The sequence below is a fragment of the Notothenia coriiceps genome, unplaced genomic scaffold (assembly GCF_000735185.1).
Source record: "Notothenia coriiceps isolate Sejong01 unplaced genomic scaffold, NC01 NC01_scaffold00034471, whole genome shotgun sequence".
Taxonomy (NCBI): Eukaryota; Metazoa; Chordata; class Actinopteri; order Perciformes; family Nototheniidae; genus Notothenia; species Notothenia coriiceps.
In genome coordinates, this window is record NW_011367172.1 from 71,390 (window position 1) to 94,608 (window position 23,219).

The following is a 23,219-nucleotide window of genomic DNA, read 5'->3' on the forward strand; positions in this document are numbered from 1 at the left end:
TCAGAATTGGTTTGGCAACCGCTGTGTCAACTCGTGACACACCACCTGTCTTGTCAACTCTCCGGCCGTAACTCCAAATGAACCATCAGTGTTTGCCATCAAAGCTCCAGCTCTCCTCGTGTCTCTCTGAGTCCTGACTCTCCATTGCTACAGAAGTTTCCCCCACACTTATCATAAGAGGAAATAGGAAGGGTTTATTAAAAGCGTGTTTTGAAAATAAGTTATTACTTAGATTTGATAGAAAATGTTTTCAACTTTAATTGACTGAATTTGTTTGAAGATTGGGCTTCTTAACACATGAACACTTGTAATATCTGTTTTCATCTATATTTAATAAGCACAATACAAGACAAGCACAAGTTTCATTTTTGGGCCATAGTCCATTATACTTTTTGAATTTGCTGAGGGCCGATTCAAAACGCGGGCTGCATTTGGCCCCCGGGCCGTTGTTTGGATACCCCTGGTCTAAAACATGTTTTTTGTTTTTTTCTCGTTTTCATTTTCTGCACCGTTGTTCTCTGTCTACTTCCAGTGCCTCAGCGGTCCTCAACAGGAAGTCCTGGGAGCCTGATGTTCGTGCGGCTGCGGGTTCAGCCGTCTGCAGGAAAGAAGAAGGGCGCCAGACGCCTTCAGCTGGGCTCGACTAAAAAAAGGGATGCTTGGCTTGCACTTTCACAAGAGAGGTACAGTAACTAACGGCAGGGAAATGTGGATGGACAGATTAAAAGGGGAACTCTATAGATTAAGAATTACAGTTGAGAGACACAGTAGAACTCACAGTACTTTACTTGACTATTCTTTATATATTCAAACTTAATACTTGATTATTTGATATTTATATTTTTTATGATACTGAATATTAGTACAAAATACCATTCCACACATTTTTTTTCCCAAATTGGGAAAGTTTTCATTGCAGCAGCATGTAAAACAAGTATTGCACATAATTAGAAATAAAAAAGAGTGGGAAATAAATAATTGTACAAAAACATCTCAAAATAGAAGATAACATAGTTATAAAAGAGTGAAAATATAAAAGTTGACCATGAAGAAATAATATTAAACTATCTGACATATGAAACACCATTGAACGGCTTAATCACAGCCAACACAATATAAAAGTGGGATATTATTTACATTTAGTGTGCAATGACATATTAAATTAGATAAAAATGTAGAATGTACAGTGAGAAGTTTTTATATCGGGAATTATTCCACAATGTCATCAATTTACTAAAAAGTATGAATTTTCGATAAATGAAACGCCCCACCAGTATTAAGATATTAAAATAAGCTCCACCTTGACTAGCTACAACGTTAAATGACTGCATTTATGTTGGTTCATCAATAATATTGGTAAACGTTATTGTCAATAATACTATACTAAATGCAGGACTTCTGTAATAGAGCATTTTTATTATCTTGTATTGCTATACAGTACTGTATTTACTTAAGCTGATGAGTACAACACAATGAAAACTCTACCTCAGTGGAAAATCAATTACTCATCTGTGAATACATTCATAAAAGTACATTTAAAGCTCCTCCTCTCTTGTGTCCATGTTGATGCAGCTGTCAGGTTTGTTTGTCTTTAAACATGTCTGAGTGACGGCTTTGTTTCCCCCTGCAGCTCCGACGAGCTGCGCGCATACCTGACTCACTCTCGACCAGACCTGTGCATACTGGAAGGAGGGGAGGAAGAGGCGGACCGCGACGAAGAGGAGTTTGTACTCATTGAGGACAGAGAGGAAGAAGAGGAGGAAGGGGACGAGGAAGATGTGTTCCAGAGGCACCGCAGCTCAGGGGACGACTGGGAGGTAATCAGACTCATTTCAGTCTCACAGGAGAGATCTTTTACTTAACTGGTGCAAATTATGGAAATGAGCAGGTGTGTTTGTTTGTGGAAACACTTGCCTCAGGGTCGGTCACTCCAGGCTCAAAGGAAGAACAAATGCCTCTTGATGTTCTAGGACAAAATGGCTTCTTCTTTTTTCTAATGTATTTATGTTTTTTTGTGTAGATGGTGTTGATGGAGGAGAGCGGGGAAAAGCCAACCCTGGTCATGGACAAGGAGCCCGACGGACTTAATGATATTGTAGCGAGCAGCAACATTTTAGAAGCTTCACATGTCAAAGAGGTGGGCGACACACACATAGTATACTCACACTCTTCACACACAGTTTGTTTCTATTTACCTACTAGCTTTTTTCAATAAAGTCCTTTTCTAAATCATGTTGCCCCATCAAAACCTGTGGAGTAAAAAATGTAACATTTATTTATTTTCGAAATATTTTTCAAATTCAAAAGGGTTGACTGATTACAATTGAACTTTGAGACTTCAGTTATGTGTAAATTGGTTGCTAGGAAACGTCTGTAGTGCAATCTAAATAAATCAACTATGTAAACAGAAAGTCCCTGTAATTTAAACCGTTAAGGGGGCCATATAAAAAAATAAAAAATAATATTTTATTTTGAGGTTTCAGGAATAGTTGTATGAATGCAGTTTAACAAATGAAAGTAAATGCCAAATCCGTCTGAGGTGATAGTATATTGTGTTGTTTTATGATTTCCAAATTAAATATTTCCAATTTCTTTAGTATTCTAGGCATATTTAAATCAAATAATAATCTGTGGGGTTTTATTACACTGTTTTTATTGTAGATAAAGAGTGAAGCCTGTCCCTATGACATGTTGTACCCCTCACTTCATACATAGACCAGCAAGCTTGTTTTTTTAAGTTAGTTCAGTCAGCCATTCAGTTAACACTAACTGGGAGTTAGGAGGTGTGAATATATAACAAATCATATCTGTGTGAGAGCTAGTTGGTGTGGTGCATCTTGTTTAATGTTTACAGAGATCTATAGATAAGTCTTCTTTTAGTAAATACTTGCCCTACAACAAAGTTAAATTCAGAACTGATTGCTGCAAAGGTTTAGACGTCAGTATCTGGCCCTGTTCATGTTAAAACTCCTTCCTCCCCATTCTTTGTTGATTAAAAACCATCTCCCTCTTTGAATGCCTCTCAGCTGTGTCAGGAGCTTCCCCCCGAGGACAGTGGGCTACAACTGGCACCTGGCTTACAGTACGTCCCGTCATGGCGCCAGCCTCAAGTGCCTCTACAGGAAACTCAGCAAACTGGACTCCCCTGTGCTGATTGTCATCAAAGATGCTCTCGATGAGGTAACACATACTATACATAACCTCTTATATTAATTAAGGATTTTGTAATGTCCTTCAATTTTAGTAAGTGTGTGTGTGTTGCTGTCTTTGGGGACTTTTCTTCATCAGATATTCGGGGCCTTCCTCTCTCACCCTCTGAGGCCGAGTGAGACGTTCTACGGCACAGGAGAAACTTTCCTTTTCATGTTGCATCCTCGCTTCAAGGTGAGCCCCCTAACGACCAACGTTTATGTCTTTAGTTCAGCCAATTTGTAAAATATCAGCTAAATATAGCAAATTATGCATTTCTGTGTAAGGTCAAAATGCTAAAAAGGGTGTTCTTTTCTGACTTTATGCTTGAGAAGTGGCACTAAAACAGTTTTGTGGTGATTAACTCTGCCTTTTCCCTGCAGTGTTTTAGATGGACTGGAGAGAACTCCTTCTTTATTAAAGGAGACTTGGACTCCTTTGCTATTGGGGGAGGCAGGTAATGTGTTCACTCTCTTTTATCTGGAATCTATTTACAAAAACTCTATAGACATTTGAGTAATGTATTATCTTTGACTACTGTCTATCTATCTATTTCCTGCAGTGGTCACTTTGGTCTGTGGGTGGATGAGAGTCTGTACCTGGGTCGCAGCAGCCCCTGCTACACTTTCAACAACTGCTGCCTCGCAGAAACCGACGACTTCCGAGTGATGGAGCTGGAGGTGTGGACGTTCAGCTGAAGAGGCCATCTCTCATCACTGAGCAAATCACTAATACAGCCGCTCATCCATTTCATGGTAGCATCCATGTAAACAAATCTTATCCCTGTGAATAAGGGCTGTGGATTTTAGCGAACTTAATGATCTGAAGAAATCTTGAGCAGTGCGATGGAGTGGGGGTTTCGTGGTGGACTCATTCCTGAAGGTTTGGGAGCAAAGCTGTGAACTGTAGAGCTGAACTGGATTCTCAGAGTCCTTGTTTTTGAATGGAATAGGTTACAAGTCTCAGAGACTGAACTCTGCTCTTAATGTGAATCACTTACTTTATGATATAACATAATTTTATCTTGTGAACATAATGGCTCAGCTGTATTTTAAGCTAAAGCATGTCCCTGCTTCCATATAACTGTGTTTAGTTAATGCTGGAAGTTTTCCAAACACACTTAGATTACCTTATAAAAGACCAAACTGCACAGACATCATAAGTCTCACAAATAAAGGCTCCCGTCATCAGACACTAATCCTTTTTATGGGTTTTTATCAATTAGTGTCATAGACGGCATAAATGAATACTGGAAATAATCTTCAGCAAACACTTTGCGCTCCACTTCGAGAAAAGCTTCTTGATTGAAGGACATCTGTACATTCAATGGAGGACTATTCTGAACTTTTCTTTCATTTCTAGTGCTGACTCATACAACACTGTGCTTTCTGTGTGTGACAGCAAAAGCTTTGAATTAATGCATTTTGTCTAAATTCAACTGTTTACGTCAAATGCTCCCTGAATCTACTTTGCTTACATTGTACGGTATTGTAGATTAGTTAATAACATAACAGCACAATTGAACATTTAAACTCTATAAACATTTGTATGGTGTATTGTTGAACTGTGCAGTTCATGGTACTGCAGATGTTGCCAATAAGCACAAAAATCAGTTTGTAGCAAAAATGTTTTTATTATGTCAGGCTTTGAAAAAATGGCCCCGGTAGTGATTTCCCCTTAAAGACTCCAATCATTCAGATGTTTCACTTGTATGACCTTTCACAAAGTCACATTCCAGGTTAATGTTACCACATTTATCAAATGTCACTGCAACTATATAAACTAGTGTTCTTGATCCCTGTGTTCTTTAATTGTATAGTAAAATAAGACGGACCTGAAGAGGAAAACATTTTTTTTGTATGACTGAAAAATATAAGAATTATACGTATTGTAAAAACAGACTTAAGTCTTTCAACAGCCATTAACCTAATGGTAGGTCCCAATAGTCATGTTGTTACTCTTAAACATCAATGATTTCCTCTTGTCACGCTTAAGACAAGAGCAAATACATTGCTTTTACTAGATCATGAAAGAGGAAAACAACATAACAAGGTATCACGTGTCTGTCATTTAAACAAACATAAGTCCTTTTGGTTCCATCGAGTTACATAAATATGAACTTCAACAGCTGTACATAATAAAAAAATCAATCTTCTTTGGTGTGGTCACACATTCCACAAGAACAGAAAATTGGCAAAATATTACAAATTTGGTTTCAAACAAAAAAACAACTAATTGAACAATTGTATATACCACAGCCCAATGTTTCCTGCTGCTTCAGTCCCCTGAGTCAGAGAGGGTGTTCCCTGCAGCCGCCTCAGCAAAAACATCAGGCGCCGCCCGGCCCACAGAGGGCTTTCAGACAACATCTTCACAAACTGCTGAGACACAACTGAAGGCAACACAGGCCCCGTCTCTGGGTTCGCTCAGCAGCAGGAAATCACTCAGTCGATTCATATTGTACCTGCGACACAGGGATATGAAAGCAGGGTGTTTCGTTGAGCTACGATGAGCCTCTGTCTATATTTATATCAACTTAATCAGCAGCTACAAGCAGAGAGCAGATGTAAATGTGTTTACATGTCTGTTACTGTATCTCATTAGAATGCAAATATACTATACTGAGAGTAACATAAGGCTTGAGAATATGTCCCTGTACTGTTTGTCACAATGTCAATATTGTGTTTAAAACTAACTAAACAGGAGATGACTAAATAAATAGCAACAAAAAGGACAGAGGGTGAAAATGTTTATCAGCTGCCAAATGGATGAGAAAACTTCTCTACATAATTGTTGGAGGCTTTTCCTTATCTCGCATCATTACCCAGAGGAATTATGATTATTTCCTCCTTTTTGAGTTTCTCAGGCTCTATCGCACACTCTAATTACTGTGCCAGGTACTGCTTGGCTTTCTCCAACCCCTCCTTCAGGAAGCTGAGATAAGTGGCTGTGGAGGGGTCCTCGAACGCAGCAGAGAAGCTGAACGTTGCTTCTTCCTCCTCTGGTTTCATAGCCGTCTGGTCCAGGAAGAAGTTGGCATTGATGTGGTGGACCTACAGTCATACGGGAAGAAGATAGCTTTAGGTCAGCTTTTCCGTGCAAATGTTGATATAAAACATAGACAGAGAAATGTTAACTTTTTTTTTTAATTAAAGATTAAGAACATCAATAAATATCAAATTTCATAAAAGTGGGAATACAAATACACACAAAAAACTGTAAGCAAGTAAATCTTCTGACTTAAAACCGATATCAAAGGAAGTTTTTCTACACGCGTTTGTTTAAAACTGAGTCCTCGATGTTTCATAAATTGAAGGCTGATAAAAAGAGAAAGGAGAAAAATATTTACAATAGTTCCATTGGGCAGTGCCACCATCATCTCCACTGGGAAGTTGTAATTCTCCAGGTGTAATTTGGCCCTTTCACTCAGCACAGGGTTCTGCTCATCAGCCTGTTTATCAGAAGAAGGTTGTTAAAAGGTAACAGAGTATGAAACATTTTTTAAAAAGCACAGTTTGAATTTCTTGAGGTTGCACTGCCCCACCTGCATGTTCTCCAGCTCTCTGACCAGAGACCAGCTGCTTATGAAGCTCTGGTTGAGCAGGGCCATGACGGGCGAACTTTCCAGGACGGTCTCCCGGAGAGTTCGCCCCGAACCTGCAGAGGTGAGAAGGAGAGATGGGAGAGTTGTTGAAAAAGTAAAGCATTTACATCTCAAGTGAACTCAAAATTAATTTAACACAAGCAAAATTTAAGATGAGTTCCAGAATGCAGCAAAGTAAGTCAGAAATGTTCGTTATACAGCAACCTTTACCAAAACATTAGCTAACATTAGCCACCACAGGCTACTTGGTGTCTTCAACTAACCAAGAGGAATTATTTATGAATTCAACATGTCATTCTTAAAAGGGATAATATGTTAAGACTACGTTTAAAAGTTATAAAGTATGGTATTTATGCTACATATTGACACAAGAAGAAGAAGAACTTATTTGAATACTATTTTTCACTCATAATAAATGTTTATAGAATTGATTTGTAATGCTGCTAAGTAAAAGGGAGATATTTATACTGACAAAAGACAATATTAAGTACCTATTTCTCACCAGGCTACAATGCTGTGGAAATTCCTGAATGGGCAAATGCATCTCTTATATTTACCAGTTTTTATGTCATTGTTTAGATGTAGTCCATATTTAGGCCTTTAATTTAAACACTAAGTCAAATCTCAATCAGCATGCTGTGTATTCAACACATTCATGATCTCACCTCAGCAGGACTGATCGTCCAATGCTCCCCAAAGCAGAATGGAGTGCACCAGTTTATTCTCTGCTGCCGCTCGCTCAAAGGCTTCTGAGAAGGGCAGGTAGGACACCTGGGAGGAAGAACAATGGTGAAAATGTAAAAGCTGTGAAACCACAACAACATTGAAGACAACAGTGGTTGAAATAAATGATTGGTAGATGGTTACCTTCTTGAAGGGGTAGAGGGTGACCTCCAGCCGTCGAGTGGCTTCCTCCTCAGTGATCTCCGAGTTCCAGTGGATGTCCTCAAAGATGAACTGGATCGGCTCGCTGTTACCATCTTGGCTGTCGATGATGTTACCCTCCTCATCCATGATGATGGAGGGAGTGGACGGGCGCGTGGCCTGCAGCTCTAACTGTGGACACGTTCACAATTGTTTATACAAGGCAGTTCCAGATTTAAAAAAAACATGATATACTTAAATCTGTGTCATTTTCTGAGGATTTTTTTATTTTGGGAGACACTAGTGAAATAGTGACTAGGGAATTGTTATTGATTTTAGGCAGAAGTCCATACAACAAATGGCTCAATAAGGTTTTTTTAAATAATTAATGCCTAAAAAGCTTTAGTATATTTTAAATACATAAAGCAATTATTGAATTTAAAAAGGGAATAGGGCCAATGCGCTCTAAAAGGTTTAATAACCGACAAAAAAAGGAAATGAAATTAATTCTAGGAGCACCCAAACATTAGGACACTCAAAAACAGTGACAGGACACATTTAAAAAGACAACAATCCTGACACCCAATATGGAGAAGTAATGAATGAGCTTAATTGTATGACTCAATGATAGAGAACTAAACCAGGAAGAGCTGGAAAACCACACTAGTAAAGAAATAGAGACATCTTATGAAGGGTCAATGCATGCGTGCAGCTCTACCTGCGGCAGGTATCCGATGTCCACCTCCATGTTGCTGCTCTCACTGGCCCCGTACAGCCACTCCATGTCCACATTCAGAGACCTGACACACATGAAAACACTGAGCGGGGACTGCATGCACAAAGGTGACTGAGTGTGTTTCAAGGATTTACCTGTCATTGGGGACGTAGAGATGAAAGTGGCGGACATGAGATGCATCTTTAGAGAGCACAATGTTTCCAATGAACTTCCCAGGGGTGAACCAGAAGGGAAAGTCTGGAACATCATTCAGCTGGAATTCTGCATGAATCCTAAAGAGGTTAACAGAAAAGGGAGTTGATTACGTACCGCAACATGTGTTCTGTCAAGAAGTTACTGGAAAATGTATTGTAGCCTTTTGTTTGTATAATGTTAAAAGTAGTATGGATCTGGCAGTTTCTTTCATTGAAAAAAGTTGCTTTCCAAGAGTTGACTGAAATCTCACAATTGTGTTTCCACTCCAACGACATATATTTTTCAAAACAGGTAGTAAAGAACTGGAAACTGCATTAACTATATTAAATATATTATTGTAAAGCGCTTTGAGCACCTGTAAAAGCGCTCTAATAAAAAATGTAATGCATTATTATTATTATTATTATTATTAACACGTGTTAATAACTCTCTATGGACAACAAAGTAAAACAGTCTCAGGCTCCGCATGATGATGAAACCAATGGCTGCCTGCCAGGGAGGATATTATAATGTATAGTACGTTCTGAATATTATGCAGCACTAATATAAAGTATACATAATTCTGTAGTTAATGGGCTGAGCACTGCTATGGTATTTTATGTCGCTTCCCTAATGGCTCCTTACCTGAACACAATGTCGTAATAAAAGTCGTTGCTGGCACGAATGCAGGCGACTGCGCCCTGAGGGGCAAAGCGGGATTTGATGAAGGGCCGCGGGTGGAACATACTCAACAAGGAGTGGATGAGAACCTGCAGCAAGATAGGAACATATATCAGTATATAGTCTATTTATCACATGCCTTTAAACATGAACTATGAATGAGTTTTAAGGATACCTCTTTGCCCTTTGGTGAGGGAGGGTGGTAGCGATTGTTGGGCAGGTATCCAGTGAAGATGTTCAGTTCGCTGGGAATCACCCACCATGAGTCTCCCACTTCATCTTTGTTCTTTGGGGGCAAGAAGGCCCTGAACTGGCTGGCAGAGAAAGAGGAGGCGGGGACTGCTGGGCTCTTCCATGAGCGCAGCCCACTCAGAGAGCTGTGAGACACCTGAGAGAGCAGGAGGTAGAAAACCAGAGATTAAATCAATGTATTATTGGTATGTTGTTCAAAACTAGAACACGTGCTTCTACAAATAAATGCTAATATGTCTTTTTTTTTGTTATGATTCCATTCTTGGTTGCTTTCACATTTTGATAGAACTGCATTGACAAAGTGGTGAGAAAATGTATTGCAAAGTTTATAAATAAAATATAATAATAATAAATAACTCTCTGATGTTTATTTTCTAAAAAATTAAGTTTGTTCAAACTTTCATAAAAACTACAGTTATTGACTAGTGACTATCTTTAAAACCTGTTGATGTAGACTCAACTGTGATTACTATGCAGTAGTCGAGATAAATAGAACAGTAAAACAATAAACAATAAACGTCCTCTTGTTCGGTCTCGTCTTACCCCGAGGAAACCATCCTTGCTTTTTGTCATGGAGTCCATCAGCAGAGGCTGCATTTGGGCCTCCAACGTCAAAGTCTCTCCATTGGGGTCATGGGCCACATCCTCCTCAAAATCCACCGGGGGTGTAATTCCTGTGAGGAAGTTGTAGATATGAGAGTCAATGTGAGGTGAGGCGGAGGTTTTTGTTACTGAGAGAAGGCTAGATATACAATACATGAGACACTGTACCTGTGAGTTTCTCTGCAATGGGTTTAAACTCCTCCGGGCTGAGATAAAGGTCATGGTCAGTATCTAAAGAGGAGAAGAGAAAAAGCCCCTCTGCACCCAGGGTTTGAATACTCTCCTCCTATTGGAGGGGCACATACAGTTACAGTCTGACCCTTATTGTCAATTCACATGCTTCAGGGATTTTAAACAAAGCATCAAAACTAGGACAGTGAGCCGCCTCATCAAACAAAACACCAATATTTGGGAAGATTAAAAAAAACACTGTTTTAGCTGCATGTTCATACTTTAGGGAGCACTTTTCCTTTTAAATATATTAATGTCTCTATAGTAATGGGTCCTTCACTCAGCCTTAGCAGTCCTGTCTGGATAGAGATCAGCCCAGAGGCCACAGATTCCTTGCATGTGTTTCCCAGACAGATGCTGCTTGTACAATGCAGGGAGAGGGGGAGGGAAGTATAAGAACAAATTGGAGTCCCTGTGTAGCTAAACAAGAGGCAATATAACACATGAGGTTGAGTTTTACCAGCTGTGACACAGATTCACCTCCCCTTAAAAAAAACACCATGAGGTGGAAAAACTGCTGATGTGGTGTTTGGTGGCGACTGATGTCTGACAATGAATTACTCTGAAGACTGATCAAAGCTTTTTGTAATAGTTAACTACTATAAAATGTACCTACAGTAACGTTACAGTAATAATAAGTCCGAGAAGGTCAATGCAAACTTTCTATTAATAAATAACATATAGTTAATTGGCATTTTTTTGCATTATATGGATAAATATTTTATTTTATTATAAGTTATTTTCTAAAGTGAAGAAAACGTATGAATTATGAGGCGTATGTAACATTAGTATTGCAGATGTGGATCTCACATGACGTTTGTGGAGCTGGGCATCTTGGTAATACTTGATCCCGAAGGCGAGAAGAGGGACAGCACCGATTAGAAGCAGAGTCCAGATCCCCCGGCAGATCCAGGACCCAGTAGCGGGACTCTGGTTCCCTTTCTCCGGCAAGATTTTGCGCTCATCCTCGGGGATTGTCTGATCCACGTCTGCGGCCATCCTCGACAACAACCACAGCTATTTAAACAAGGACATGGCCGTCGGATAAGGTCAACAAAAAAAGTATCCAGTAGCATAAACTTATCTTTCTTAAAGTATTTTGAGCCTAGCGACGGTTCTGTTATCCTGTAGCCGGGGACCACTCGTCTTTTCCGGCCGTTACAATCCCACAACAGCTGTGGATGGAGCGTTAGCTAGCAGCACATATTTCTTATTTCCCACATCTGAACCACAGCCATATGGATGTGGTTTGAAATGCGTCAAGGGAACAAATGACAGCCAAGAAGAAACCGGATGTTTGGCCTGTCTGGGTTCAAAATAAAAGCATTCGTAGCTAGCTAGTCGTGTGTACTCGGCAGTTATCTTACCCGTTATCAATATCAACCAGTAGTTGCTTGTTAATTGAAATGTATATTGTGATATATCTTGTGTTTTTTTTGTCTTTGAAGATTAATACATCGTTTTCTTCCTGCTTTTATTATTGCCGTAATCTTCTTTGTCGTGACATCGGAAATAAATATTACAACTGATTGAGTTGGTTTCAGCCTGGGCATGATCCTAAACGTTACACAGACAACGGATAGATACAATCTGCTTCAGTATGTGTAAACACATTTAAAAATTCTCAATTTGACCATTTAGTGCTTTATTTTGAAACTGACGACCGGAAGTTTACGTTCTCTCACTTTACTAAAGTTAGGTGTCGGTGTTGGCACAGTAGCAACATTTAAAGTGGCAGTGTTGCCTTGCTCATCCCAGGAATGTCTGCTGAAACGCTTCAAACGACCGGAAGTTTACGTTTTCTCTCACTTTACTAAAGTTAGGTGTGGGTGTTGGCACAGTAGCAACATTTAAAGTGGCAGTGTTGCCTTGCTCATCCCAGGAATGTCTGCTGAAACGCTTCAATTATACACTTCTTTGCCAAAGCACACTGTTATTAGTATGTTTTGAAGCTTTGTATATACCTGTGGAAGGCTTTGTTTTTGCCGGACTAACCTTTGGAATACCAAGATGTCAACAATGGGGCCAGTGGTTTTCATTCTGCATAGAGGAAATGTTGGCAGAAATAAAAGGGGTTGCTATACAGTAAAGATACCCAGCTTGAGAGAGATTGCTGGCATTATCTGCTATGTGTCATACCATTACAAGAGTAATAACTAAAGCAAGATTTCCATTAATTTGATGTTGCACATACCAAGACATGTACACAAGCCTTACTTCTAGAACTCAAGTGTGATCTCTCTTTGAACATATGATCATCGTGTATAGGAGTTGTGTGCGTTCAACCAAAGAGTGTGAAATCCTTCCTAGATTATTTAATTTAAAATAGGCTAGTTCAAAACCTCTCATTCCTTGTCAACATGTAGTTTCCTCCAAATAAATACTGATGTAGAAAGGAAATGAAAATCCCTCAACCAAAATTATTTTAAACATCTTGTCCTTGGAATTTGTGTGGGTTGGTAATCCTCAGGATTTAAGAAATACTGCAATAACCACAGTGCATGGTCTCATATGAAAGCATTCTGCAATCTCCATCATGTTTATTAGCATTCCACACAGTGCTAAACATACTCAATATTTGCAGAGGTACATGTTGTATTACATTACCTAGTATTAAAGGTAAAGGCTTTTCTGATTCTGTTGAAGTGTCACAAAAAAAGCATTTAACATTGCACTCAAAATGTGTGGGTCAACAAGGAATAACCGAAGCATTATCCCGTTTGTAAATGCTTCGGTTATTGGGGTGATCAGTCCATGGCTTAAAGTGGGTGGCTTAGTCCATGTCCTCTTCCACAGCCTGTGTCTTCACTTCAACTGTTTTTGCCGGGATGTATGAGCCCATACCTGCCGCTCTCTCTGCCTCTGCCTGGGTGTAGGGCTCCTCTCTGAGCTTTTTCAACCTGGAAGGAAAAAGAAGAAGAGGTAAGTTCTGAAAATCACAGAGATACTTGGCCGCTTCAGTTACAGGGGAAATAAAGTAGGTCAATGTGAAAATATGCTGTTGAGATATGGTGCCTTACCGTCTTTTGTGCACTTTGGTTTTGAAGTGCTCTTTCATTGATCTCATGTCCACAAAATATCTCCTGGAAGACATAAAGGAACACAGTGTTAAAGGCTAACTGCATAATACCATGTTATTATTACCTTGTCTAAGATCTCTTTTGTAAGAGAGACTTTCATAGCTAAACAAATCAAATCAATATAAAACCAATACAAAACATTATAACCAGTCACAATAGAAACTATCACATATATTTAAGAAAAGAAGAAGAAGGTCCAGAGTTAAAGGTTTATGGTCATCCAGTAAGCTGAGACTCTTAGGACCAGCTTAACATTCTGTCAGTATCAGCGTACGTTAGATATCTTTGCTGCTTGTTATAACACAGGATGTGGAATTTAACATAGTACATTTACTGTACTTAGTCAACATTTTGGGTTGCTTGCGATTCACTTGAGTATTCACATATAAATGCTACTTTTGTATTTTTACAGCAGTATATTTCTGTGAGAAATATTGTACGCTTCACTGCAATACATTTGACAGCTTTAGATACTTAATATTTTTGAAATGTTCCAGTCATTAATGAACAATGTAGAATAAATCATGATGTATTATTACACATTAATCTACCTATTTAAACATTAACATTAGAGTGGCTTACATATTATTGCACAACAATCCCATTTTATTCTGAATTTGTCAATCTGCATAATGAGTACTATTACTCATGGTAACTTAAGTATATTTCTATTTTGATATGTTAATTTACTTTTAAGAGAACCTTTGCACTGATATACCATATATAATTCCATCATTAGCCAATTCAGCTCATCTTCAATTGGTAAACAAACGTTTAAAATTGTCACAAAAAGGACATATCCGTCATAGATAAGAATGAGTGCAATTGTTTGAATAGCAAATAACAAATGGTAACTGCCTTATGAACATTGGAAATCAACAGGGGGGAACTTACGCGCAGTGTAAACAGTAGTGTTGTGCACACCCCGTCACGTCGACGTCCACCTCCTGGTTCAGCAGCTTGGCCGCTGCCTCAGTCTTCATGTCCGAGTGGATCTCGTCCATGTCTTTGGTCCTGCGCTTTGTCTTCCATGTCTTTGCAATGTGCTTCTTCGAGTCACCTTTGTGATTTCCCGTTTGTTTGGACTTTCCCATGGTTGATCCTGTTGAGAAAAAAACAGAATATACAGTTATCAGCCATCGTAGTTCACAAACTAGCTATTTCACTAGACCAAATCAGATCCTGTGGAGTAAGTATGTATGTCAATTAGAAACATTCATCTCAACGAACAGCAATGCAAGGTATTAGATCAACAAATCTTCACATATGTATCTTAGCTGTGCTTACCGTTTACACGTGTGACCGAAAGGAATGTATTTACTTCCGGGTCAAGAAAAGCCACAAAAGAAACTCCTACTAACCTGTAGAGGGCGCCAAACACCAGTTTTTAATACTATATAACGCTAGGTCATACCTCATACCAGCGCCATATAGATCGAATTATTATTATTCTATTATGGCTCTGGGTCATACTAATAAAAGTAAAATGTACATTCATAAAAACTGTTCACATTTGGATCAATTGTTTTTTTTACTTATGCTAATAAACAGAAAAAATACTGAATTGCTGTCACTAAGCTTTGAAAGTTGTAGAGACTTTGGATGGAGTTTTTGTCAGTTCACATGTGCATTTTTCTAAAAATAATACATGCAACTGTTATTACTGCCAGAGCAACAGCAGCAGTTTTTCATCCACTTCCTGTCCATGATTTTCAATGTTTGTGATAAACTGAAGCATGAAGTGTTCTTCCCGAATCTGAAAAAATGCTGTTTGCTCAGAATCTCACTAGAAGTTGACTTTTTAAAGATACATGGTTCCCACTGCCACAGGGTATTCAGAAGGCTACACATGTGATGATCTTTTGGAATTTGATATGAACATTATGTCTTCTTGTTGATTAAACACGTATTTATGCTGATAGATTGTGCTTTCCTCTGTTTTATATAATATTTAAGTCGATATCTTTTGGTTTGTGACTGACAAAACAATTGATTTAAAATCATGTCATTGTATTCTTAGAAAACTGGGATGGACATTTCAGAGATTTTATAAAGCAAAAGATAATCAAGAAAAAAACATTTATTTATTATCACTTATCTGACATTAAAATAAAACACCATACACTTATAGAGTTGTTATGCACATCAAAATAAAACATCCTGATAGGAAAAATACAAAGCCTGTAATTATGTTAACATTAATGGTTAGTTTGCTTTGTGTTCACATTGATGGGTTGCTGAAAATAAAATAAAAAGGTTCTTTAACATTCCAGGAAATAACAACAACCAACAAATAATCATACCAATAAACCTGATGTCACATTTCTACCAGTCGCCCCCGTCGCCCCCCTCTCCCATGATGTCTTCGGGTCCTGCAGGTGAAGTTCACCACACATAAATATTCCGACAGCCCGTGAAGGCGGCGTCAGACTGCACTGCATACGCGCCGTGTCGAGGAGCGAAGATGGCGGAGAGTGTGGAGCCGGAGCAGGACTGGATGGACCGGGCCCTGGACACGGCCGACGACACCCTGGTTGCAATGGAAACCCTGCTGGCTACACTTAGAGCCTTTGAAGACGTGCTCAGGCAACAAGAACTATCCATAGCATCTTCCACGGAGTACTGCGACAACTTCTGTCAGGTAATGTGTACATGCAAACATTGATGCCAGCGTTAGCTTCACGTTAGCTCGCCCTGGGTTGTTTTTCTCGTTTCCTGCAGGCTACAGCTAATGTACCCCAGATGCTGGCCCGCTAGCTACCTGCTCAAGTTTAGGGCTGGTCCATAACAAGGGAGCTATTGCACACTCTGTATTTGTATTTATATTAACACATGCATATCATGCACGCTTAAACATTTTAGCTACTAGTATCGGCCTTGGGATGTAGGCTGTTGGCAGATGAGAGATTTACTGTGTGTTGGCTCAAGTCGTACAGTAAGCTGATTTATGTTCTCGTCTCAGTCAAAACATACTGGCAAGGATCTAACATAATGCACTGGTCATTTGCACAACATTTATTGTTTGGGGCGGGGCGGCATCGCGTTATGTTTATCCACATTTTCTCGCTAGTTGCAACGTTAGGCCACTGGGAAATTGTATTTTGATCATTCCGAGAAGTTGTAAGAATCCAAAACTGCATTTACATAACGTTAGTGTTTGTAAAGATTGATAATGGGCTGGCAAGGTTGAGGATTTGCCACTACCGTGTTATATTTTTTATTTTATTTACAATGATTATACACTCTTATTTAAATGACCCTTATTCCCAAACTCATAGACTTGTAAGTACAATTGCAAAAACACATTTTATTAATTGTATTTGGCAAAAATGTTTCAACTTTGCCAGTAAGGGAACCTGATAAAGGAAAAATGTATTTTATTTTCACTGCTTGGTGAAAATGGTTAGAATATAATATCATATACAGTAGCATATACAATAATTATCATTACTGTCCACCAGAAAAACAACAACATAAAACACAGACAGCCTTTAGGTAAACAACCACAATAACACAGTGATGTATCACATTAAACAGTTCAAGTCTCTTTGAAGTGTGTTTTTGCTGAACTGCATTGGAAAGATACTAACACAAATTAGGAAAATTAAACAGAAAAGTTGACAACATTTGAAGATAGCAAAAGGATTTGTGTCAAGTCTCTTTTGGTCTGATAATATTTCCTTATATCAAAAGATGGCATATGTTCTCATGTTGAATAACTCTTTGGTAATTCCCTGAGCCTTTAAGTTTTCACACTATGTAAATGCAATGTTTTTGGGTTGATTTCAAACAAAAAGTTTGTGTTTATTGTGTATTTATTTTCTGTTAAAGTCGGAAGTAGTCTGGGTGTAATTAGTACACTGCTAAGGGTCTCCAGGGTTGAGCCCTTATGTGTGGCTTCCTTTGAGATGGCACTATATATTTAGACTGATGGGAATTAATTTAGTGCCTCTCTGTGGACACAAGCAGCAACCAGCTAGGGTCCTACTGTCTGGCAAATGGGACTCCTGGGATCTTGATAGTGATGATGATTTAATGTGTGAACATATACAGTAGGTGACACTGATTTACACACACAGATGTTGACTCCTTTGTGCCTGAGGACAGTTGACAGTTAAGACAATATTCACTACAAACAATAATGTGCCCTCTGGTAAAGGTAAAGAGTCAATAAGAGAACATAACTATTTTTTTTTTACGATATCGCTTCTTGTTAACTGAATTTGAATAGTTTTCATATCCATATAATACTGTTGTGTTGACCGAAGGAAGGAAATAACTATTGCATTCATTACAAAACACATCCAGGTAGCTGCAAAATGTTATAAGTAAAAGATGGTAATTAACATGTCCCCCTCCATATGTAAGTTGTTGTTTTTTAGCATGTCTGCTCACTAGGGGTTCAGGTTTTGTCATATTCTGTACAGTGAAATCCCATCAGGCCTAATCAGAAGTGTCTCACACATCAGAGAGTGTCAGCTGGGATCAACTGGTATCCCCCCACGGTGGAAACTCACTGTTTATCAGACAAATGTCTCCTCTATGATGTCTTTTTATCACTGTTTTTGAAAGTATTTTAGTTCTCTGTTTATCTCCATATTTGCCACTTTATGATGTTTTTGTGTTTGTTTAAAGGCACTCATGCACTATGCTGGGAGCAGGAACTCTATGGAGCATGGTCTGCCTCTTCTGGAGGTCTACTGTCTGTCCATTAGCTGTTTCGCTGCAGCCCGATCCCACCTCACTCCAGACTCCGACAGAGTGGCCCTTGTTTTGAAGAGACTTGCTTTGTGAGTATTGAAAAAGGTCCAAGGCGTATTTTGCTCCTGTCACATTTTACCCACTGTGGCATCATTTTTCATAGTAAATAAATATTGCACCGTTACAGTACAATCACAAAGAAGTGATTTTTCAAAAATGGTGGCTTCAACTAATATATTTTCCTCTACTCTGCCTGCATTTTACAGAATTTAAACCTAAATGAAACTGCTAGAATAAACAGATTTAGATTAAATGTCACTATTTTAGAGGTTTTGGTAATCTTTCCAGACTGAAGAATAAATCTCATACAATTTGAGAATCTGGCACACATTTCTGTTTTTACAGTTTCTGATGATGACAAATATTGTAATTTTGCAATCTTTTAAAGAGGATGTGCCTTTTCACGCCTATTTTGCTACTAAGAGGCAACTTTGATTGGCAACATTTCTTGCATTAGGGATAGAGCTTGTTTCATTGCTTTGAGCTCAATTCAAAGTCTTGCATGAAGGATCTTATACCAGCCACCTCAAAACATGTCAGCACTGTTCATTCCATTTTTCAAATGATCCTTTTTGACATGTTTAATGTATGGATATGAATAAAGCTTTTTCTTGATGTTTGTATTATGACAGACTTCTTTCCTGCGAAATCATTCTCAAATTGTTATTATTTCTTGCAGGAGCTGTTTTGAACTATTGCTGTCAGTGCCTGAGAATGAAATCCCGTATGAAGCCTGGGTTCAATTCCACCACTCTGTTCAGGTAGAGAAAGTTGTTTCGAAACATTGTTTGCTGATGTGCTGCAGACTTAAATCCGTGATAAAATAAAATGGTCTAAAGAAAAATGCCGTTCTGTTTGCTCATGCCTTAGCAGGCGTTATCAGAAGCCTTCTGATAGATAGGCTAGTGAAGCCTGATGTCCCCAGCTGTTGTAGATAGGAGTGTTTTATTTCTGATTGACCTTGTTGAGACTAAACCCACAGTGTTTTATAACCCATAACTCATATATTGGTAGACAGTCATTTGTGATAAATGCTTGCTGAAGGAAAAACTATACTGATATACAACAATGAGTAATGGTCATTACCACACAAACGTACTGTAAAACTAATAAATGTATGTTCATTAAGTTGCTGTTGGATCGTTCCCAGCTAAGTGGCTGTATTTTAGAATAAATATATTTGGGCTAAAAATTAAGTTATGTAGTAAAAGTGAATGAGTGGCCTTTCCTTAGCAAAAGTCCATATGTCACATCATTTATTTAAGCAATAGCTCACGACAGGCCGTGGTACCCCCTTAGCTGTGATATAATGAGCATATATCACGGCCTGAAGTGAGCTATTGCTTTTATAAAACGGTTACCAAGTGTGGCAATATGAAAGAAAAATACACACTCTAATTTAAATAGTTTTTATTAGTAAATAATGATGTTCAAAATAAAATAGTCCCTCCGTTGCCTTCTGCACGAAGTGGTTGCTATGCAACAACACTAACAGCTAGCGAACATATTAGACAGAGAGCGTTGATCCATTATTTGGCTATTTATTTACATTTATTTGTATGTTGCACCCACTGAAAAACTGTCCAGCATCAGTAGCATGGCTTACGTGGTTACTTGTAGAGGTTGAGGTTGTTCTAGGCTGTTGCTTGGCGTGGCGAGAATATTGCTCCACTTTCTCCAGTTCCCGAGATTGGGCTTCCAGTAGCTCTGGAGAGAGCTTTCGCACCTGTGGCCACTAACGGTCATAATTTCTCTGCTTTGTTTCAAGACCCGCATCAGAAAGCTTTTGAATGGTGGTACTTTTCCAGTTGGTCTACCTGCTCTTCACGTAGCTCTGCATGTCGTAGTTTAGGTGCTTTTTTTTCTGGAGATAGGCACTGCTCAATCCACTCCTCTATAGTAAGACCCCCCCGGAGGTCGAAGTTAATCTTAAATGTTTCCATCTTATGCTTTGTAAGTTTGTTTCGTAACGGAAGAAATTTGAATATATTTATAAAACTGACAAGTCAAATCAAGCAATCTGATTGGTCGATAGCGTATTTGCGGACCTCTTTGATTACAGATTTGAAAACATCGTTGCTTGCTTTAAAAGTAGCACAATTCATTATGTTAAACCTTGGAAAGTATCTAGATATCCCTGCCCTAATGCCAAAGGAACTGCACACTGAATATGTTTTGCCGTTTGATGTCTATGTCTGGACCGCTGCGTCAAAAAGGAGAGTTTCTGCCCCGTTACTTCTCCGCTGCTTTCTTGTTCCAGCTTGAACTGCAGGGAGTTTGCTTTTAAGCCCAACTGTATACTGTTTGTCTCAGGCGCGGAGGGATACTGACTTGTTGTGAAAAGTAACTTACAATTCTACCCGTGGTATACGCTCAGTATATCACGGCTAAGAACCAATCAGATTGCTTGATTTGACCTGTCCGTTTTATAAATTACAATAACCTTCTGTGTAGGTGTTTTCAAGAACAAACGGAACAAATGGTGGTTTAAAAAATATATATATGTTTAAGATTTAATGTTTTTGCATCTTTATTGCAGATTGCCCATGATACCTTGCTACAGTATGGAAGCACAGACCTCCAAGCTTTACTCCAGATCACAGGAGAGGGAGGCGCGTGGAGCAACTCTGTCCTCACCTCTCTCCTCACCGGCCAGCCCACAAACCCAGAAGAAGGTACGGATCTAGTTAACTCAACTATGCTATTGCTTTTAGACATGAAAGTTCTCATCGTCAGGTTGACCCTGTCGAGGCAGTTTTCTAATCAGATCTTCTTTGCATCCTGTCATTAGTTAATGCGTACATCAGCTTGGAGGGCGAGGGCTTCATGGAAATGCGGGTGAAGCACCTGGAGAAGATGGGCGAAGTGGCTAAAGCCGTGGTGCTGGCCAAAGCGTGCACTGAATGCAGATTCATCTCCAACCAAGCTACCTTCCGTCAAACCTTTGTCTTCTTGCTCTGTCACCTGCTGCCCAATGAAGAGGCCATCATGGAGGTATTACAGCGCTATGACCCTAATTTAACACAGTCATTGATAGGTGAGTTGCGATGGGAAGAAGAATGCAGGAAACTAGTTAGCTTGCGAGCAGAGGTCTAAATAAAAGCACTAACTAAATGGTTGAAATGCTCAGCCTGTGCTCAACTTGCTGTTGCTGTAAGAGGAGACATCTGGTTTTGGCAGGATGTGTTCAGGGCTCACAGCAGGTGGTCTGACATCTCAGTTTGACTCCAGATGAAGCGTCACCTATGCTGAGCAGTCAGTCACACACAGGAATAAAACATTTCTCCCTCCTGGTATTATACATTTTTTATTTATTCAACGATGAATAAAAATGTGGACATATTCAAACATTTGTATAGTTATAAATATTAAAAAATGTCTATTTATAGCGGGTACCAGCTCCAAAAATAGAGACCTAAATTCACATGCAAATTGAGTCTCTGCTAGTCAGTTGGAAGACTCAGAAAACCTGTTAAAAAGGCTTTAGAGGGCCTTTTTAGCTTTAGGCACATAATAGCTGTGGCATCTTCTTGTCTTCTTACTCACAGACCAGTTTCTTTAACCCTTTGTCCTACATCTGTTGTGCTATCAACTCCCCCACCTTGTACTGGTATGCAGTCAGTTGAAACCTTGTAAATCCAACTATTTAACTTGTCATGCTGTTGAAGGATGACACATTGGAATGTAGGTCAGCACAATATTCTAACATTTCCTTACTTGGAATGCAAACAAATCATTACGACACAATCTTTACACGGAAACTTCTGAATAATTTCTTACTGAGTATGGAGGAATAAGATATTACCGGCATTACACTGGATTTAACAGATTTGAAACAGTGCCTGGAGGATGATTTGTGTATCATGTTGTTTTCTAAGCAGTCAGCATTGTATTTACTCCCTGAACAGATATCAAGACTTGACTGTAAGGACGTATTGGAGATCACGTGTACTTTGGAGTCTGAGGGGGAGGAGAACCACGCCTTCATCTTGTGCACAACTTTCCTGACACAGCAGCTTCAGCAGCAGAACCTGTACTGTTCCTGGTGAGTGCTTCCTGTCTGGAGCCAAGATGTTGGCTTGACTGCATGTAATGTACATTTTGACTCCCTGATAAGATGAGTTGTTTCTCTTTATTGTTGTGGACATCACAGTTTGTCAAATTTGAATATCTTTGAAGAAAAATAAATATAACTTAGATTTCTTGTGTGTTTTTTTTATCCAAAGGGAGTTGACTCTGTTGTGGAGTAAGCTTCAGAGGAGGATCGACCCCTCGTTGATGTCCCTTGTGGAACGATGCCTTCAGCTAGGTGCCATTGCCAAAACGGTCCTGCATTTGCTTTGCCTCGTCCGTATCATTCAGACAGAGGTGAGCCCAATAGGCTGCTTTCCATTTCTATGCTGGGTTTTAGCTGGTCCATTTGGTTGTAAAAATATCCGGTTGGACATTTTCACACATGAGTAAACCTAGGGATGGGTATCGTTAAGGTTTTAACGGTTCTACTACTTTTATCGATACCGCTTATCGGTCCCGTCTTTTAACGGTACTCTTATCGGTTCTTTTGGAGAGAAAAATAAGGTAAACTAACTAAACAAATTGTGAACAAAACTAACATTGCTTTTAATTTAAATTAAATACATAATATTTCACATCAAAAGAAACAACAATGTTTTAACAAATCGTATTAAATAATCTGATGACAGAACTGTAAACAGAACAGCTGAAACTTTAACAAACTAAATAACTCAGTTACCTCTAATCATTAACCCATGTTTGTATAATGTAGTTAACTCTGTGTGTTGCTGCTAGCATACATAACACCTGACGTGGAAACGTTACTCGTGGATGGGGCTACAGAGCTTCTAGAAAGACAGTGGAACCCGGTGCATTCCTCCGTCTGGATGTGGAGCACTTTGATAAATGTTTAGACAAATTGCTCGTGTTACCGCCCTTACATGCGAAACTCTCTTGGTAACGAGCATTGTCCACCTCAAGACGGGTAAAGTTTAACCACACCTCGGAGCGCGTTCTCTCCGCCATCTCC

General features: G+C 39.1%; 4 protein-coding genes across 5 annotated transcripts in view; 2 read left to right on the forward strand and 2 right to left on the reverse strand.

Moving 5' to 3' along the window:
• LOC104962196 (oxidation resistance protein 1) overlaps positions 1-3,381 on the forward strand; it is a 13,720-nt gene extending 10,339 nt beyond the window's left edge. For both annotated transcript variants that reach the window (XM_010790603.1, XM_010790602.1), the window contains exons 10-14: positions 533-683; positions 1,631-1,817; positions 2,021-2,137; positions 3,027-3,180; positions 3,289-3,381. In XM_010790603.1, the coding sequence (XP_010788905.1) occupies positions 533-683; positions 1,631-1,817; positions 2,021-2,137; positions 3,027-3,179 (608 nt within the window). In that variant the 3' untranslated portion in view covers position 3,180; positions 3,289-3,381. The remainder of the gene's footprint in view (positions 1-532; positions 684-1,630; positions 1,818-2,020; positions 2,138-3,026; positions 3,181-3,288) is intronic.
• Positions 3,382-4,489: 1,108 nt separating this feature from the next.
• On the reverse strand, positions 4,490-11,597 carry selenon (selenoprotein N). Its single transcript, XM_010790601.1, is given in 12 exon segments — positions 4,490-6,242; positions 6,539-6,640; positions 6,734-6,846; positions 7,459-7,564; positions 7,661-7,849; positions 8,376-8,457; positions 8,528-8,665; positions 9,213-9,337; positions 9,424-9,636; positions 10,044-10,174; positions 10,272-10,389; positions 11,145-11,597. Coding segments are annotated over 12 exon segments (1,674 nt in total). The 5' UTR covers positions 11,334-11,597; the 3' UTR covers positions 4,490-6,074.
• Positions 11,598-12,834: 1,237 nt separating this feature from the next.
• znf593 (zinc finger protein 593) lies at positions 12,835-14,769 on the reverse strand. The gene is made up of 4 exons (XM_010790604.1): positions 14,702-14,769; positions 14,309-14,516; positions 13,355-13,417; positions 12,835-13,234 (listed from the first exon to the last, which is right to left on the reverse strand). The coding sequence occupies exons 2-4, from the start codon at positions 14,506-14,508 to the stop codon at positions 13,108-13,110; spliced, it is 390 nt and encodes a 129-aa protein (XP_010788906.1). The 5' UTR covers positions 14,509-14,516; positions 14,702-14,769; the 3' UTR covers positions 12,835-13,107.
• A 955-nt stretch (positions 14,770-15,724) lies between these two features.
• Positions 15,725-22,639, forward strand: LOC104962204 (zinc finger protein Rlf-like). Its single transcript, XM_010790611.1, has 7 exons — positions 15,725-16,055; positions 18,050-18,204; positions 18,855-18,936; positions 20,715-20,850; positions 20,967-21,169; positions 22,084-22,220; positions 22,402-22,639. The coding sequence occupies exons 1-7, from the start codon at positions 15,879-15,881 to the stop codon at positions 22,637-22,639; spliced, it is 1,128 nt and encodes a 375-aa protein (XP_010788913.1). The 5' UTR covers positions 15,725-15,878.
• The last annotated feature ends 580 nt before the right edge of the window (positions 22,640-23,219 follow it).

What these genes read in the sequence shown, in the direction of transcription:
- LOC104962204 (XM_010790611.1), top strand. Translation starts at nt 15,879, where the DNA reads ATGGCGGAGAGTGTGGAGCCGGAGCAGGACTGGATGGACCGGGCCCTG. An exon ending in AATTCCACCACTCTGTTCAG is followed by an intron (nt 18,937 to 20,714) that starts GTAGAGAAAGTT and finishes TCTTTATTGCAG; the next exon opens with ATTGCCCATGATACCTTGCT. An exon ending in ATGAAGAGGCCATCATGGAG is followed by an intron (nt 21,170 to 22,083) that starts GTATTACAGCGC and finishes CTCCCTGAACAG; the next exon opens with ATATCAAGACTTGACTGTAA.
- znf593 (XM_010790604.1), bottom strand. Translation starts at nt 14,508, where the DNA reads ATGGGAAAGTCCAAACAAACGGGAAATCACAAAGGTGACTCGAAGAAG. An exon ending in CACTACTGTTTACACTGCGC is followed by an intron (nt 13,418 to 14,308) that starts GTAAGTTCCCCC and finishes TATGTCTTCCAG; the next exon opens with GAGATATTTTGTGGACATGA. An exon ending in ACCAAAGTGCACAAAAGACG is followed by an intron (nt 13,235 to 13,354) that starts GTAAGGCACCAT and finishes TTTTCCTTCCAG; the next exon opens with GTTGAAAAAGCTCAGAGAGG.